Consider the following 18,214-nt stretch of genomic DNA (forward strand, 5'->3'; position numbering starts at 1 on the left):
GGAAGCAGGCCCCCTGCTGAGCAGAGAGCCCGATGCGGGGCTTGATCCCAGGACCCTGAGACCATGACCTGAGCGGAAGGCAGAGTTTTTAACCCACTGAGCCACCCAGGCGCCCCCACATCAAGGGTTTAAAAAAAAACACCTTTATGAAGTGTCGTATACTTTGAGAAGTTTTGTTTCATTAAAAAGCATACCTAGGACCCACGTCTAGTCTTGCAGCAGCCCTTGGGGATTTCAGGAAAAAACAGGCAAGATTCAGGTATTCTATATGCTGTTAACATGGGAAATTGAATGGGCTCAGAAAGTGGCAATTTGTAGAGAAATGTGATTTAAAAGTTGCCAAACTAGACAACGCTTACCAAAGTAAGCATTTGGAATTTATATTTGATTTCATATCTTACAAAAATATCTCAGTCATCTCTGTGATATCCTGTGAGGCATAAAGGGAGAAGATATTATTTAAATGCCCATTTTGTAGACTAAAGTACAGGAGGAAATGAGACGTATTCAGTCGTAGATTTTGGCTTTTAACTGTACTGAAAGTCCCTCTCTTATGCTTAATTCTTTATATTTGCATGTCTTGGCATCATGAATGAAGCTAACATTCCTAATGGCATAGAAAGATTCAGTTGGTTTCTTCCTACTCAAAGTAGAATCAATTTTACCATAATTTCTTTCCTTGAAGAGACATTCATCTCTTTTCATTGTGTGTCATATAGATACATTTTATGGAATGAATTAAAAGGCTACGTGTCTTGGGGCACCTGAGTGGTTAGTTGGTCGGGCATCTGACTCTTGATCTGGGCTCAGCTCATGATCTCTGGATCCTGGAATCCAGTGGTGTTGAGCCCCTTGTAGGGCACCATGCCCAGTGGGGAGTCTGTTTCTCTCTCTCTTTCTCTCTTCCTCAGCCCCTCTCCCCACTCGTGCATGAGCTCTCTCTCTCTCTCAGATAAATGAATAAATCTTAAAAAAAAAAAAAAGACTAAGTGTCTACGGAATTAGTAGGCACAGCCAGGGAACTAGGACACATCTGGAACTATTTTACTTTTAAGCTGCATTTAGAGGACAGGACCATTCTGAGGATGTTTTTAAGTAGAGGGGAAGATGCTAGAGGGGAAATGGGATCCATAATAAAGATACTGGATTTTTTGGAATCTTATAATGTGCTGGGCACCATACTCAGAACTTTACATACCTTATCTCTTTTAATCCTCATAACAATCCGATGAAGTCACTGAGGAATTAAATGGTTTAAAAAGCTTGACCAGTGTCACAGAATTCGTAAGGTGTGGAGCTTAGTTAGAGCCTAGATTCTGGGAAGAGGGCAACACTTCTGGATAAGAAGGCAAGGATGGGGAAAGAAGCAACTTTGAGGGGTGCAGAATGAAAGTTTGGGGTAATAGTTGCTATACCTGTTCCAAAAAGAAAGTAAGAAGAAAGATAGTCTGGTAAGATAATGGGACAAGGAGAGGCAGGACTTGGGGACATATTCTGTAAAAGGTACTATGGGAAATGTGCTGATGATTTTGCATGACAAATCATAAAGGTAAGCAGCCTCATTCTTAGGGGGAGCCACTTGGTGTAATTTTTGACTACCTCCAGCAATATGTGGGAGTCTGGAAATTGTACCAGTGGGGACAGATGATGGTGATGTCCCAGGGCTGGGGAATGGCTGTGTAGGCATGGAGGAATGGTACTTGTTACAGGTGTCTGAGCTGACATTGGTCTATTAGCATTCAAAATCCAGCCTCTGTCTATTACCAGTGAAGGGGCCTTGGCTAAGGATCTCTCCCTCTTCAAATTTCAGTTTCCCCATTTGGCAATTGAGGATAATAATAACTCCTACTTCATCTGCTTTCTGTGCGTGTTGAATTCCATGTAAAGTGTGAAATGTGGTATATGTAAGTTTCAATAAATGTAGACACGTGTTATTATGCTAACAAAGGTATGGCTCAGATAGTGGACCTTAGGGTCCTGCCTAGGATTAGAGACCAGTGAAACTAGAAGGGACCGATATCCTGGGATTAACCAAGCGATGATGGGCATCAGTACAGGAAAGAGCAGGTTCAGCGGAGGTGTGGAGGAGGGTAGCTGGCAGATAAGGAATTCATGGGCAGAAGACACTCAAATTTGATATTTTTGAAAAGATTTCAAGAGGCAATAATATTTAAGATATGACTTTACCAGCCACTGACTAAAATGAGCAGGAAAACTCATTAGAGCAGAAGATGTCAAGGAACTCGGAGGCAGTTGATAGATGGAGAGGTTGATGATGAACTTGTGACGTTAGCGACACGGGTGGTTGAGTGGCATCACAGAAAACGAACATACTAGAAGTTGTTTTACTTTTGGAAGCCAGTGTGCTTTGTCATCAAATCAGGCTTTTTAAAAGTGAGGGACACAAAGAATACAGTGGCACGTAAGGGAGCAGGGAGATATTCATGCATTCTCCAATTGGACAAGCATCGAAAGGGCAAAGACAGAACAAGGCTATTTACTGTTCTACATTTTGTGAAAGGATAAAAAATGGTGTGGAGTGGAGGAGGAGGGCCATTTTTTTTTTTCTTTGCAGCCTTTGCTTTTCCTAAAGGACAAGGAAATATGGTTAAAATCTACTAGGCCTCTTTCCCATGCAGTAGAATGGGGACATTGCCCTTCCTTTATTTTTAAAACAGCTTTCTTGAGGTATAATTGATATACAAAAAAAATCTGCTCATAGTTAATGTGTACAGTTTGTTGTGTTTGTGTAGTATTCCTTTTTATGTATTCAATGAGCATTTATGGGGAGACAAAAACAGTGCTATGTTTTTGAAATATATTGTGAGTTGCCTAATAGAAATATATTGTGAGTCAGGATTTTAAACTTTCTAGTAGCCACATAAAAAAGTAAAAAAAAAAAAAAGGTGAAATGAACAATGAATTTTTTTTAAAGATTTTATTTATTTATTTGACAGAGAGAAAGAGCACAAGCAGGGGGAGCAGCAGAGGGAGAGGGAGAAGCAGACTCCCCGCTGAGCAAGGAGTCCTATGCGGGACTTGATCCCAGGACCCTGGGATCATGACCCGAGCCGAAAGCAGAGGCTTAACCATCTGAGCCACCCAGGCGCCCCTGAACAATGCATTTTTAAACCTCGTATACTGAAAATATTATTTCATCAAGTTACTATAAAAGTTAAATGTAACCTATTAACATTTTTTTCTACGAACTTTTCAAAATTTGATGTGTAGTTTACAATTAGAACACATATCAATTTCACTAGTCACATTTCAGGTGCTCAATTGCTGTATACCATTAGCGACTACTGTTCTGGACAGTGTAGCTTGAAGGATTGGGATCGAAAAGAAATTATTTCTTGATTTCTTTTCGGTTGAAAGTTACAGTCGATTTGGCAAGTCCACCTCATATAAAACCTATCTGTTGTCTCTTATTGATATTTCAGATCTTGCACTGTACTCATTTGATTTCCAAACTTATTGCAAAAAATCTAAAGTGACTTGCAGCACAAAACAAAATTTAAAAAGAAGCTGAAAGGGGGACTTTTGATTTCATGTTCATTTAAAGTCTCTCACAGCCTAATTGTCCTCTTGATCTTGTGAGGAAACACATCAAATATTTTTACTGAAACCTCATTTTAAAAACTTGGAAGTCACTAGAGAGCATGAGTCGGGCAAAGCATTTAACCCTGGCAAGCTCCTTCCTCAACAAGGCAGCCGACCTGGGAGTAGAACTCGGGTGTTCTTTCTCTAGGTGCACTTGGGGGGCTGCAGTTGAAATCTGGAATCCCTCACTTCTGTCAAGTGCATATCCTGTTGGCGTCTCATATCCTGAAAAAAGCTGATTACATAACTGGGTCTCCCCGGCAGGTGTGAACCTATTTTTAGGGAAGATGTATCATTGCTCAGAAATGGATTCAGACAAACAAACATATGGGTTATTAGTCTACACAGAACAGGTGAGGCTGACCAAATTTCCTCCCTCGTGGGAGAATACAACACAGGGAATATGGAGAACAATTGAACTGTGAACTGCTGTCCATTGTTTCGAGAACAAATGAATCTTTCTTTTGCTTGGTGGTGAAGGAGGGAACATGCCTCTGATTGAAGTTGCAGATGCTTTTTAAAAAATTTAGTTTTGGTGATGTGCTATTTCCAAATGCAGGTCCTGCACCAGATGTGGTCTCAGACAAAATCTACCAGATCAGCAAAACAATCGAGGAATATGCCATATGCCCTGATCTTCGAATTGACCTATCTCGGCTTGGAAGACAAGAATTTGACCTGGAGAACAAATTCAAGCCATTTAGAGGTAATAGATTATATTTTGAAGAAGTCAGAGTAATTCCATGGGTGGCGGTGACTCTGCTTCCCGCATGGGAGGGCTCACCCTAAAGTGATTGGATGGTCTATTTCAGGAGTGACTTGATAAACAGATGTAATATGACTGTGGTGCACGGGGAAGTGGGAGCAGCCAAGATACTCCGAACTGGCAATTTCAAAAATGACCTCCCAAATTCTAGATCACTTTCAACATTGGAAAAATGTCACAGCTGACTCCCTTATGGCATCCCAAGAATAGGCTATGAGTCGCCAAAACATGTCTTCACTTTTCTAATCAGTTATGGTGAAGATGCTGGAATATTTTACACAGTGAAGAAGAGAACCAACAAGGTAATGGGGTTACTAAAATTTCCCATAGAAGGTAGGTGATTTCTTTCCAAGCCAGAACCATGCTGTTCACCTTGATTCAACGTGCGAGGGATCACCATTCTATACCAAGCCCTATGTGGGGAGATTTTCGAAAGGAACTCAGGAAGCACCGAATGGATTGAGGCAAAGAATGGAATGAAATTGCCCCAAATATCCTACAATGTAGACTGATTGAAACTTCTGAAGTACTCGGATTATAACTTTTTTTTTTTTTTTTAAGATTTTATTTATTTATTTGTCAGAGAGAGTGAGCACAGGCAGACAGAGAGGCAGGCAGAGGCAGAGGGAGAAGCAGCCTCCCTGCTGAGCAAGGAGCCCGATGTGGGACTCGATCCCAGGACGCTGGGATCATGACCTGAGCCAAAGGCAGCCGCTTAACCAACTGAGCCACCCAGGCGTCCCTCGGATTATAACTTTTAATTTTACAGATTAATACTGAACCATTAACATTACTAATATCATGTATATGCATATTAGTCCCCCTCTTTTATCCTATTGCTTTTTCCTAAAACACATACAATTAACCATAAACCAACTTTTTACTCCTTTAATGTCCTATACGCTTAAATACAGTCTGTGTTAAAATATTTTCCTTGACAAATAAATTAATTTAGCCGAAAAAATTAAATACCAGGCTCGCAGCCACATGGCATTGAAGGGACAAGCAGGGAAGAGCTTGAAATGGACATTGAGGTGTCACACTGTTAAGCCAACACTAGTATCTCTTCTTGAAGGATTTTGAGTCAATTGCTCACTTAGCTAACCAGCAGAAATTCATCAGAAACCATGTGATACTGAATATAATGGTGTCTCCTTTTATTAATCTCCCTGGGAGCACACACATATATATGAACACACAGTGGTTTGACATCCATAAACGGGGGCTATACTAGATGAAATGGATTTAAATATGCTCATTTACATATATTTGGAAAAATTGGGCAATAAGATGACTGGGAAAAATCAGACATTACCATCAGGAAGAAGTTACAAATGATTTATTTACTTCTGGTATCTTCACAATTTTTATGCTTGTCTAAGAGACCTACATCATTGGTCTCGTTGGTGAGCTCAGGTTCAGGCTGTTTCTGCCACCATATTGTTAATTTGATGAGATTTCTAAGATGCTGTGGATACCGGGAGGTGGGTAGAAGAATTCCCTGGCTCCCAAGAAGTACTTGAAGATAATTGTTTGGGATAATTTATGTGCTGTGTTCTTGGTGTTTTAAATGTTGAGCAAGCCTTTGAGTTAATTGCAAACACATCATTCCTTGGCATTTTACCTTAAGGGTTCAAGAGCCTGAACTATTTGACGTGAACTTTCAATTTTCACTGAATTTTACTTGCTTCCTTGTTTTTTACATTTCTGTTTACTATGTGTTATCTGCTATGAATACCAACTGTATTTAGGCAAGTGGTTCAAAGAACCAGAATAAAATTGCTAAAAATATTATCCCATATTGTGGACTAAGGCTTCTATATCTAAAAGAATATGATCTTTTATTTCATATAGTAATTTTTTATTATGGTATAATATACATAAAGTTTATCATTATAACGATTTTACATATACATTTCATATAGATTAATTCTTAATTTATTGTATGAATTAATATTACTCTCAGGCCAAAAGATTAAAAATGATTTGTGTTCATGCAAAAATAATTACATTATATTTAAATGCGCATACATACTACATTGACTTAAGTGCAAGGAAAAATATTTTTATTTATTTATTTATTTTTAAAAAATAGTTGATTTATTTATTTGACAGAGATCACGAGTAGGCAGAGAGGCAGGCAGAGATAGACAGGGGAAGCAGGCTCCCTGCTGAGCAGAGAGCCCGATGTGGGGCTTGATCCCAGGACCCTGAGGTCATGACCTGAGCTGAAGGCAGAGGCTTAACCCACTGAGCTGCCCAGGCACCCCTGAAAAATATTTTTAGATGTGTATTTGACCAGGTGAAGGAATAGTTTCATCTATCTAATTATAACATATTATAATTCCATCCATTAAATATTATAGCTGGAATTTACTGAAAATTATTAAAAGTGGATTGGTAATATCCTTTGTGCAGGTTTAAGTACTTCAGAATTCCAAAGTAGTATGTATTTGAAAATTTTGAAAAACAACACACATATGTTTCAAAATTTAACTATGAACTTAAAAGCAGGGTTTGTGGACAAATTTTTGTGCCAAAAGAGTCAAATATCTACTATTCTAGGAAAATACTTCCTTAGTATTAATAATATATTGATGGCCAAGTTTGAAAAATGTAATGGATTTTGCGTTGTGTATATCTGTCAAATAAGTGGAAAAGACTAGTTTTGGGTTCCTGGTCACTGGGGGGTGCCAAACATTGAAGAATACTTATGTTTAATGAAGGTTTCTAAATATCTGGCATTCAGCCTGAAATGGGTACTGGGTCGGGCACACAGTACAAACTCAGGAATGTATCCTTCATCACCAATTCTAACCCTGGATTTGGTTGGCATAATGGCATTTAGAAAATAAGGGCCACTGCTAAAGTGACCTTTTAAGCCCCCTGAGTGATTCTTTGGCTTACCCCCACAGGAGAGGCACCTGGGTGTGCCAAGATGTCTCTTAGCATTGAGCTGTGTGCCTTCTTTGGTAGGGATGTGGTGGAAGGAATATGGGATAAAAGGGTGCAGTTTTATCTTAACTACTTAATTTTGTGTTTGATTCTTCATTTGCAAAGAGGAATGTATGACTTGTATTATGTATACCCATTTATGACCAAAAAAGTTTGTAGGATCTTGATCGTGCCTTAATTTTGTGACTTAGCATATAAATGGACACTTGGCTTCCCGCATGATGGCTAGGGTTATGAAGGGATTGTGGTCAGAACTTCATGCTGTTAGGGTAGTGATTCTTTTTTACACTTCCCAGTATTCTTCATGGGTATGGTCAATGATATTTCCCTTTACTTTTCTATCCTTAGTGGAGATAGTGGACCCAGTAGATATCTATCTCAACCTCCTTCGGACCATCTTTGACTTTAATGCCATCAAGAGTTTGCTGACAGGGCCTGGCCAACTGAAGATCCGAGTTGACGCGATGCACGGAGGTAAATTCCTAGTCTTCTCCCATTTGGTGGATGAGAAATATTAAGGAAACTTCTACCCGTGCTGGGTTTCTGAGATTATGAGGAAGATTGGATTCATAGGTATTCACACAACAGGTGTATGTTCAGGTATTTGGAATGTTCTGGAAAACCTCACAGTTTTAACTTCTCTCTCTCTTTTTTCTTACTTAGTTTTTAAAAAAAAATATATATCATTTTTAATTGAAGTGTAGTTTTGACACATATTGTTAGAATAGTTTCAGGTGAATGACATAATGATTTGACAGTTCTATATGTTATGCTCTGCTCACCACACATGTAGCTACCATCTGTCACCATGCAATGCTATTACAATACAACAGACTATATTCCTTATGCTGTACCTTTCATCTGCATGATTTATTCATTCCATAACTGGAAGGCTGGATCTCACACTCCTTGCACTTTGTGCAACCTCTCCCCAGTTCCCTGTCCTGGTAACTTCTCTCTTTTGAAGCAAATGAAGATAGTTGTGAAAAAATGAGTTGGAGACTATGTCTTTTCACGTGTGGAATGGATAGTTAATTGTAGTCATTAAAAAAAATCTATTTTTAAAAAATATTTATTTGAGAGAGAAAGAGAGAGCATGGGTGGAGGGGAGAAGCAGAGGGAGAGGGAGAGGGAGAAGCAGACTTCCCACTGAGCAGGGAACCTGACGTGGGGCTCGATCCCAGGACCCTGAGATAATGACCTGAGCCCAAGACAGATGCTTAACCGACTGAGCCACCCAGGTGCCCCCGCTAAATCTATTTTGATCAATGTACTCACATATCATTTAAGCAGTCAAGTAGTTCAAAGTTTATTTGAAAAAAATCTAAGCCCACCTCCCCACCAACTCTCTTTCACCCTCTCTATTCACTAAATCCAAGCACACTTCCCTCAACTAATTACATCATCATTTTGATGAGATCAGTATCCAGTGTCTCCATTATCAGAACACTGTTGAGCCATGTAAAATACTGTAGTTATATTTTCTCACAGCACAACTCTTTTATTTCCTTTGTCTTGTTTTCTCATTGTGTAGTTTTCGTTAGATGTATTTACCACTACTAACCCCTATCCTCTCCCAGAGTCTAAATCTCCTCATCTCATGTTCCTGGTTTGCTCTGCTCTGCACGGGTTCCTTTCTGAGTTGCTCTTATCCTTATCATCATTCCAGTTATTCTCTTTATCCTTCCCTTGTGTTGGCTCTCCTTATATCTGGATCCTTTGTCTTGCATTTTTGTGATTTACTCCTGCCTCTTGGAGGAACCCATTTTCCAGAAGCTCTGAGAGAAGAGTGATGGGAAGTAAATGTGTTGAGTCATTGCATATCTGGAAATGCCTTTTCTTATCTCCTTCTCTTAATTGATATTGTCTGGATATAGAACTCTACAATGGATATTATTTCCATTCAGAAGTTTTAGGGCATTGCTGCATTGCATTATAGCCATCACAGTGAACTTGGGAAATCTGATGCTATTGTGATTTTTAATTGATGATGTGAAATTTTTCCTTTTTCTTTTCAGGAGGCTTTTAGGGCCTTTGGCTTATCACCAGTGTTCCTATGTTTTGCAATGTTGAGTCTTAGTGTGGGACTATTTGCCTCTATTGTGCTGGGTTCTGGTGGATCCTCTTAATCTGGAAACTTGCGTCCTTTAATTCTGGAAAATAACTTCTTGAGTGATTTCCTCTATTGTTGCTGCCTTCCTTTCTTTCCAGAATGGTTATTTTAAGTATTGAACCTACTGGACTCATTCTTTAGTTATCTATTCTCCCCTTTGCCCCTACCACCGATGTTCTTTTTCTTTGTTTTGTGCTCTGTTCTGGAAGATGTCCTCAACTTTATCTCCAAGTCCTTCCATTATGTTTTTCAGTTCCATATCATATTTCTAAACTGAACCAGGAGGAAATAGAAAACATGAACAGACCCATAACCAGCAAGGAAACTGAAGCAGTAATCAAAAATCTCCCAATAAAACAGGAGTCTGGGGCCGGACCGTGTCCCAGAGGTATTCTACCAAACATTTAAAGAAGAGTTAATACCTATACTTCTGAAGCTGTTTCAAAAAATAGAAATGGAAAGAAAACTGCCAAAGCATCCTATGTGGCCAGTATTACCTTGATCCCAAAACCAGACCAAGACCCTGCCAAAAAGAATTACAGATCAGTATCTCTGATGAACATGGATGTCAATTTCTTACCAAGATACTAGCCAGTAGGATCCAACAGTACATTAAAAGAATTATTCACCATGACCAAGTAGGATTTATTCCTTGGCTGCAAGGGTGGTTCAGTATCCACAAATCAATCAATGTGTTACACATCATTAATAAAAGAAAGGACCAGAACCATATGATCTTCTCTATTGATGCAGAAAAAGCATTTGACAAAGTACATCATCTTTTCTTAATTAAAACTCTTCACTGTGTAGGGATAGAAGGAACATACCTCAAAATCATAAAAGCCATATGTGAAAACCTCACAGCAAATATCGTTCTCAAAGGGGAAAAACTGAGAGCTTTTCCCCAAGGTCAGGAACACGGCAGGGATGTCCACTCTCACCACTGTTGTTCAACATAGTATTAGAAATCCTAGCCTCAACAATCAGACAACAAAAAGAAATAAAAGACATCTGAATCAGCAAAGAAGTAAGCTTTCACTCTTCACAGATGATATGATAGTTTATGTGGAAAACACCAAAGACTGCACCCAAAATTGCTAGAACTCATAAAGGAAGTCAGCAATGTGACAGGATATAAAATCAGTGCACAGAAATCAGTAGCATTTCTATACACTAACAATGAGACAGAAGAAAGAGAAATGAAGGAATCAATCCCATTTACAATTGCACCAAAAACCATAGGATATCTAGGAATGAACCTAACCAAGAAGGCAAAGGATCTATACTCTGAAAACTAGAGAACACTCATGAAAGAAGTTGAGGAAGACAAAAATGAAAAAAAAAGTTTCATGCTTGTGGATTGGAAGAACAAATATTGTTTAAATGTCTATGGGGCACCTGGGTGGCTCAGTGGGTTAAGCCTCTGCCTTTGGCTCAGGTCATGATCTCAGGGTCCTGGGCTCTCTGCTCAGCGGGAAGCCTGCTTCCCCCTCTCTGCCTAGATAAATAAAATCTTTTTAAAAATGTCTATGCTACCTACAGCAATTTATATATTCAGTGTAATCCCTATCAAAATACCATCAACATTTTTCACAAAGCTGGAACAAATAATCCTAAAATTTGTATGGAACCAGAAAAGATCCTGAATAGCCAAAGGAATGTTGAAAAAGAAAACCAAAGCTAGGGGCACCTGGGTGGCTCAGTGGGTTAAGCTTCTGCCTTCGGCTCAGCTCATGATCTCAAGGTCCTGAGATCGAGCCCCACATTGGGCTCTCTGCTCAGTGGGGAGCCTGCTCCCCTTCCCCACCTGCCTCTCTGCCTGCTTGTGATCTCTGTCAAATAAATAATAAAATCTTTAAAAAAGAAAAGAAAAGAAAACCAAAGCTAGTGGCGTAACAATGAAGGATTTCAAGCTCGATTACAAAGCTGTAATCATTGAGACAGTATGGTACTGGCACAGTGGTCAACTAGTCTTCGACAAAGCAGGAAAGAATGTCCAATGGAAATTTGTCTCCAACAAATGATGTTGGGAAAATCGGAGAGCCACATGAAGAATGAAACTGGACCATTTTCTTATACCCTACACAAAAATAGACTCAAAATGAATGAAAGACCTCAATGTGAGACAGGAATTTGTCAAAATCCTAGAGAAGAGCGAAGGCAGCAGCCTCTCTGACCTGCTAAACGTGACTCTAAAGACAAGGGAAACAAAGGCAAAAATGAACTATTGGACTTCATCAAGGTAAAAAGTTTTTGCCCAACGAAGAAAACAGTCAACAAAACCAAGAGACAGCTTACAGAATGGGAGAAGATACTTGCAAATGTCTAACCAGATAAAGGGCTAGTATCCAAAATCTAGAAAGAACTTAACAAACTCAACACGCAGAGTACAAATAAATCCAATCAAGAAATGGGCAGAAGACACGAACAGACATTTTTCCAAAGAAGATATACAAATGGCCAACAGACACATGAAAAAATGTACCACATCACTTGGTATCAGGGAACTACAAATCAGAACCACAATGAGACAATATCTCAAACTGGTCAGAATGGCTAAAATTAATAAGCCAGGAAATGACAGATGTTGACAACGACGCAGAGAAGGGGGAACCTTCTCACACTGTTGGTGGAAATGTTAGCTGGTGCAGCCACTCTGGAAAACATCATGGAGGTTCCTCAAAAAATTGAAAATAGAGCTATCCTATGACCCAGCAATCACACTACTGGGTATTTACCTTAATGATACAAATGTAGTGATTCAGAGGGACACTTACACCCCAAAGTTTATAGCAGCAATGTCTACAGTAGCCAAATTGTGGAAAAAGCTCTTATGTCCAGCAACAGATGAATAGGTAAAAGAGATCTGGTATATATACACAATCGAATATTACTCAGCCATCAAAAAGGAATATTGCCATTTGCAACAATGTGGTTGGAACTAGAGGGTGTTATGCTAAGTGAAATAAGTTATTCAGAGAAAGACAATTATGTGACTTCATTCATATGTGGAATTTAAGAAAGAAAACAGGAGCATAGCAGAAGGGAAGGAAAAATAAAGCAAGATAAAAACAGAGGGAGGAAAACCATAAGAAACTGTTAATCATAAGAAACAAACTGAGGGCTGCTGAGGGGACAGGGGTTGGTGGGATAGAGTAACTGGGTGATGGACATTAAGAGGGCAGAGTATGTAATGAGCACTGGGTATTATATAAGACTGATGAATCACTGAACTCTACTTCTGAAACTAATAATATACACTGTATGTTAAGTAATTGCATTTAAATTCAAAAAAAGTAATGAAAAAAAAGATTAGGTGCTGTAATACATTTGTAATACAAATCCAAATAAATTTGTGTTTGTAAATACAAATTGTATTTGGCCACTAATTTTTAAAAAACAGCATTAAATCTTATAAATTATAAGCAATATATGGCCTTTAGTGTCCAGATCAATACTTAAGCGATTACCATCAAATACAGAGCCTATCAGAATTTTCCACTTGCTATTTGCTTTATCATTTGTATTTTTTTCTGATTTTTAAAATTAGTTACTTTTATTAACATGTAATGTATTATTTGCCCCAGGTTTGTGAATCATCAGGCTTACATTCTTCACAGCACTCACCATAGCACATACCCTCCCCAGTGTCAATAACCCAACCACCCTCTCCACCCCCACCCCTACCAACCTTCTGTTTTGTAAGTTAAGAGTCTCTTATGGTTTGTCTCCCTCCTGGTCCCATCTTGTTTCATTTTTTCCTTCCCTACCCCACAAACCCCCCACTCTGCCTCTCCAATTGTCTTTCTCTGATTGACTTATTTCGCTCAGCATAATACCCTATAGTTCCATCCACATCATTGCAAATGGCAAGATTTGATTTCTTTTGATGGCTGCATAGTATTCCATTTTATATATATATATATATATATATATATATATATATATATATATATACACACACACACATACACACACACACACATACATACACACACACACACACCACATCTTCTTTATCCATTTATCTGTTGATGGACATCTAGGTTCTTGCCATAGTTTGGCTATTGTGGACACTGCTGCTATAAATATTCGGGTGCCCGTGCCCTTTCGGATCACTACATTTGTATGTTTGGGGTAAATACCCAGTAGTGCGATTGCTGGGTCATAGGGTAGCTCTATTTTCAAGTTTCTGAGGAACCTCCATGATGTTTTCCTGAGTGACTGCACCAGCTTGCATTCCAACCAACAGTGTAGGAGGGTCCCCCTTCTCCACATCCTCTCCAACATCTGTCATATCCTGACTTGTTAATTTTAGCCATTCTGACTGATGTGAGGTGGTATCTTATTGTGGTTTTGATTTGTATTTCCCTGATGCCAAGTGATCTTGAGCACTTTTTCACATGTCTGTTGGCCATTTGTATGTCTTCTTTGCAGAAATGTCTGTTCATGTCCTTTGCCCATTTCTTGATTAGATTATTTGTTCTTTGGGTGTTGAGTTTGGTAAGTTCTTTATAGATTTTGGATACTAGCCCTTTATCTGATATGTCATTTGCAAATATCTTCTCCCATTCTTCTGTTCATTGTCTTTTGGTTTTGTTGACTATTTCCTTTGCTGTGCAAAAGGTTTTGATCTTGATGAAGTCCCAATAGTTCATTTTTGCCCTTTCTTCCCTTGCCTTTGGTGATGCTTCTAGGAAGAAGTTGCTGTGGCTGAGGTTGAAGAGGTTGCTGCCTGTGTTCTCCTCAAGGATTTTGGATTCCTGTCTCACATTGAGGTCGTTCATCCATATGGAGTCTATTTTTGTGTGTGGTATAAGGAAATGGTCCAGTTTCATTCTTCTGCATGTGGCTGTCCAATTTTCCCAACACCATTTGTTGAAAAGACTGTCTTTTTTCCATTGGACATTCTTTCCTGCTTTGTTGAAAATTAATTAAACATAGAGTTGAGAGTCTATTTCTGGGCTCTCTATTCTGTTCCACTGATCTATGTGTTTGTTTTTGTTCCAGTACCATACTGTCTTGATGATGACAGCTTTGTAATAGAGCTTGAAGTCTGGAGTTGTGATGCCACCAACTTTGGCTTTCTTTTTCAACATTCCTCTGGCTATTTGGGGTCTTTTCTGGTTCCATATAAATTTTAGGATTCTTTGTTCCATTTCTTTGAAAAAAATGGATGGTATTTGGATAGGGATTGCATTAAACATGTAGATTGCTTTAGGTAGCATAGACATTTTCACAATATTTGTTCTTACAATCCATGAGCATGGAACGCTTTTCCATTTCATTGTGTCTTCCTCAATTTCCTTCAAGAGTACTTTATAGATTTCTGAGTACAGATCTTTGCCTCTTTGGTTAGGTTTATTCCTAGGTATCTTATGGTTTTGGGTGCATTTATAAATGGCATTGACTCCTTAATTTCTCCTTCTTCTGTCTTTCTGTTGGTGTATAGAAATACAACTAATTTCTGTGCATTGATTTTATATCCTGACACTTTACTGAATTCCTGTATGAGTTCTAGAAGTTTTGGAGTGGAGTCTTTTGGATTTTCCATGTAAAGTATCATATCATCTGCAAAGAGTGAGAGTTTGACTTCTTCTTTGCCTATTTGGAGGCCTTTTATTTCTTTTTGTTGTCTGATTGCTGAGGCTAGGACTTCTACTATTACTACTATGTTGAATAGCAGTGGTGACAGTGGACATCCCTGCTGTGTTCCTGAGCTTAGGGGAAAAGCTCTCAGTTTTTTCCCCATTGAGAATGATATTCACTGTGGGTTTTTCATAGATGGCTTTGATGATATTAAGGTAGGTACCCTCTATCCCTACACTTTGAAGAGTTTTGATGAAGAAAGGATGCTGTACATTGTCAAATGCTTTTTTAGCATCTATTGAGAGTATCATATGGTTCTTGTTCTTTCTTTTATTAATGTATTGTATCACATTGATTTGTGGATGTTGAACCAACCTTGCAGCCCAGGAATAAATCCCACTTGTTCGTGGTGAATAATCCTTTTAATGTACTGTTGAATCCTATTGGGTAGTATTTTGGTGAGAATTTTTGCATCTGTGTTCATCAAGGATATTCGCCTGTAATTCTCCTTTTTGGTGAGGTCTTTGTCTGGTTTTGGGATCAAACTCATAAAATGAGTTTGGAAGTTTTCCTTCCATTTTTATTTTTTGGAACAATTTCAGGAGAATAGGTATTAATTCTTCTTTAAATGTTTGGTAGAATTCCCCTGGGAAGCTGTCTGGCCTTGGGCTCTCATTTGTTGGGAGATTTTTGATGACTGCTTCAATGTCCTTACTGGTTATGGGTCTGTTCAGGTTTTCTATGTCTTCCTGGTTCAGTTTTGATAGTTTATATGTCTCTAGGGATGCATCCATTTCTTCCAGATTGTCAAATTTGCTGGCATATTGTTGCTCATAAAATGTTCTTATAATTGTTTGTATTTCTTTGGTGTTGGTTGTGATCTCTCCTCTTTCATTCATGATTTTATTTATTTGGGTCCTTTCTCTTTTCTTTTTGATAAGTCTGGCCAGGGGTTTATCAATCTTATTAATTCTTTCAAAGAACTAGCTCTTAGTTTTGTTGATCTGTTCTACTGTTCTTTTAGTTTCTATTTCATTGATTTCTGCTCTGAGGCTTTCTTTGCTATTCTTTCTCCAGCTCCTTTAGGTATAGGGTTAGGTTGGATACTTGAGACCTTTCTTGTTTCTTGAGAAAGGCTTGTATTGCTATATACTTTCCTCTCAGGACCACCTTTGCTGTGCCCCAATGATTTTGAACTGTTGTGTTTTCATTTTCATTTTTTTCCATGAATTTTTCCAATTCTTCTTTTATTTCCTGGTTGACCCATTCATTCTTTAGTAGGATGCTCTTTAGCCTCCATATTTTTGAGTTATTTCCAACTTTCCTCTTGTGATTGAGTTCTAGCTTCAGAGCATTGTAGTCTGAAAATATGCAGGGAATGATCCCAATATTTTGGTACTTGTTGAGACCTGAATTGTGACCCCTGCAGGATGTGATCTATTCTGGAGAATGTTCCATGTGCACCAGAGAAGAATGTGTATTCTGTTGCTTTGGGATGAATTGTTCTGAATATATCTGTGATGTCCATTTGGTCCAGTGTGTCATTTAAGGCCTTTATTTCCTTGTTGATCTTTTGCTTGGATGATCTGTCCATTTCAGTGAGCAGGTCGTTAAAGAACCCTACTATTATTGTATTATTGTTGATGTGTTTCTTGGATTTTGTTATTAATTGGTTTATATAGTTGGCTGCTCCCATGTTAGGGGCATAGATATTTAAAATTGTTAGATCTTCTTGTTGGACAGCCCTTTAAGTATGATATAGTGTCCTTCCTCATCTCTTATTATAGTCTTTGGCTTAAAATCTAATTGATCTGATATAAGGATTGCCACCCCACCTTTCTTTTGATTTCCATTAGCATGGCAAATTCTTTTCCACCCCCTCACTTTAAATCTGGAGGTGTCTTTGGGTCTAAAATGAGTTTCTTGTAGACAGCATGTGGGCGGGTTTTGGTTTTTTATCCATTCTGATACCGTGTGTGTTTTAATTGGGGGCATTTAGCCCATTTACATTAAGGGTAACTATTAAAAGATACGAATTTAGCGCCATTGTATTGCCTGTAAGGTGACTGTTACTCTATATTGTTTCTGTTCCTTTCCAGTCTACTACTTTTAGGCTCTCTCTTTGCTTAGAGGACCCCTTTCAATATTTCCTGTAGGGATGATTTGGTATTTGCAAATTCTTTTAATTTTTGTTTGTCCTGGAAGCTTTTTTTTTTTTTTAAAGATTTAATTAATTTATTTATTTGACACACAGAGAGATCATAAGTAGGCAGAGAGGCAGGCAGAGAGAGAGGGGGAAGAAGGCTCCCTGCTGAGCAGAGAGCCCGATGTGGGGCTTTGAGATCATGACCTGAGCTGAAGGCAGAGGCTTAACCCACTGAGCCACCCAGGCACCCCTGTCCTGGATGCTTTTTTATTTCTCCTTTTATTTTCAACAATAGCCTAGCTGGATATAGTATTCTTGGCTGCATATTTCTCTAGTTTAGTGCTCTGAATATACCACGCCAGTTCTTTCTGGCCTGCCAGGTCTCTGTGTATAAGTCTGCTGCCAATCTAATATTTCTACCACTGTATGTTACAGACTTCTTGTCCTGAGCTGCTTTCAGGATTTTGTCTTTGTCACTAAGACTTGTAAGTTTTACTATTAGATGACGGGGTGTAGACCTATTTTTATTGATTTTGAGGGGGGTTGTCTCTGCCTCCTGGAGTTTGATGCTTGTTTCCTTTGCCATATTAGGGAAATTCTCTACTATAATTATCTCCAATGTACCTTCTGCCCCTCTGTCTCTTTCTTCTTCTTCTGGAATCCCAACTATTCTAATAGTGTTTCATCTTATGATATCATTTATCTCTCAAATTCTTCCCTTGTGGTCCAGCAGTTATGTGTCTTTCTTTTGCTCAGCTTCTTTATTCTCCATCATTTGGTCTTCTATATCACTAATTCTCTCTTCTGCCTCATTTATCCTAGCAGTAAGAGCCTCCAGTTTTGATTGCACCTCTTTAATACCTTTTTTATTTCAACTTTTAATTCTTTTTTTCTTTTAATTTTAATTCTTTTATTTTTCCAGAAAGGGATTTTATTTCTCCAGAAAGGGTTTCTCTAATATCTTCCATGGCTTTTTCGAGCGCAGCTAGCACCTTGAGAATCGTCATTCTGAACTCTAGTTCTGACATATTACCAATGTCCA

General features: G+C 38.6%; 1 protein-coding gene across 2 annotated transcripts in view; it reads left to right on the forward strand.

The window, feature by feature from the left end:
* Positions 1-18,214, forward strand: part of PGM5 (phosphoglucomutase 5) — a 197,081-nt gene that overhangs the window by 24,025 nt on the left and 154,842 nt on the right. For both annotated transcript variants that reach the window (XM_080819403.1, XM_080819402.1), the window contains exons 3-4: positions 4,163-4,309; positions 7,673-7,798. In XM_080819403.1, the coding sequence (XP_080675529.1) occupies positions 4,163-4,309; positions 7,673-7,798 (273 nt within the window). The remainder of the gene's footprint in view (positions 1-4,162; positions 4,310-7,672; positions 7,799-18,214) is intronic.

The sequence above is a fragment of the Martes martes genome (genome assembly GCF_963455335.1).
Source record: "Martes martes genome assembly, chromosome: 12".
Classification (NCBI taxonomy): domain Eukaryota; kingdom Metazoa; phylum Chordata; class Mammalia; order Carnivora; family Mustelidae; genus Martes; species Martes martes.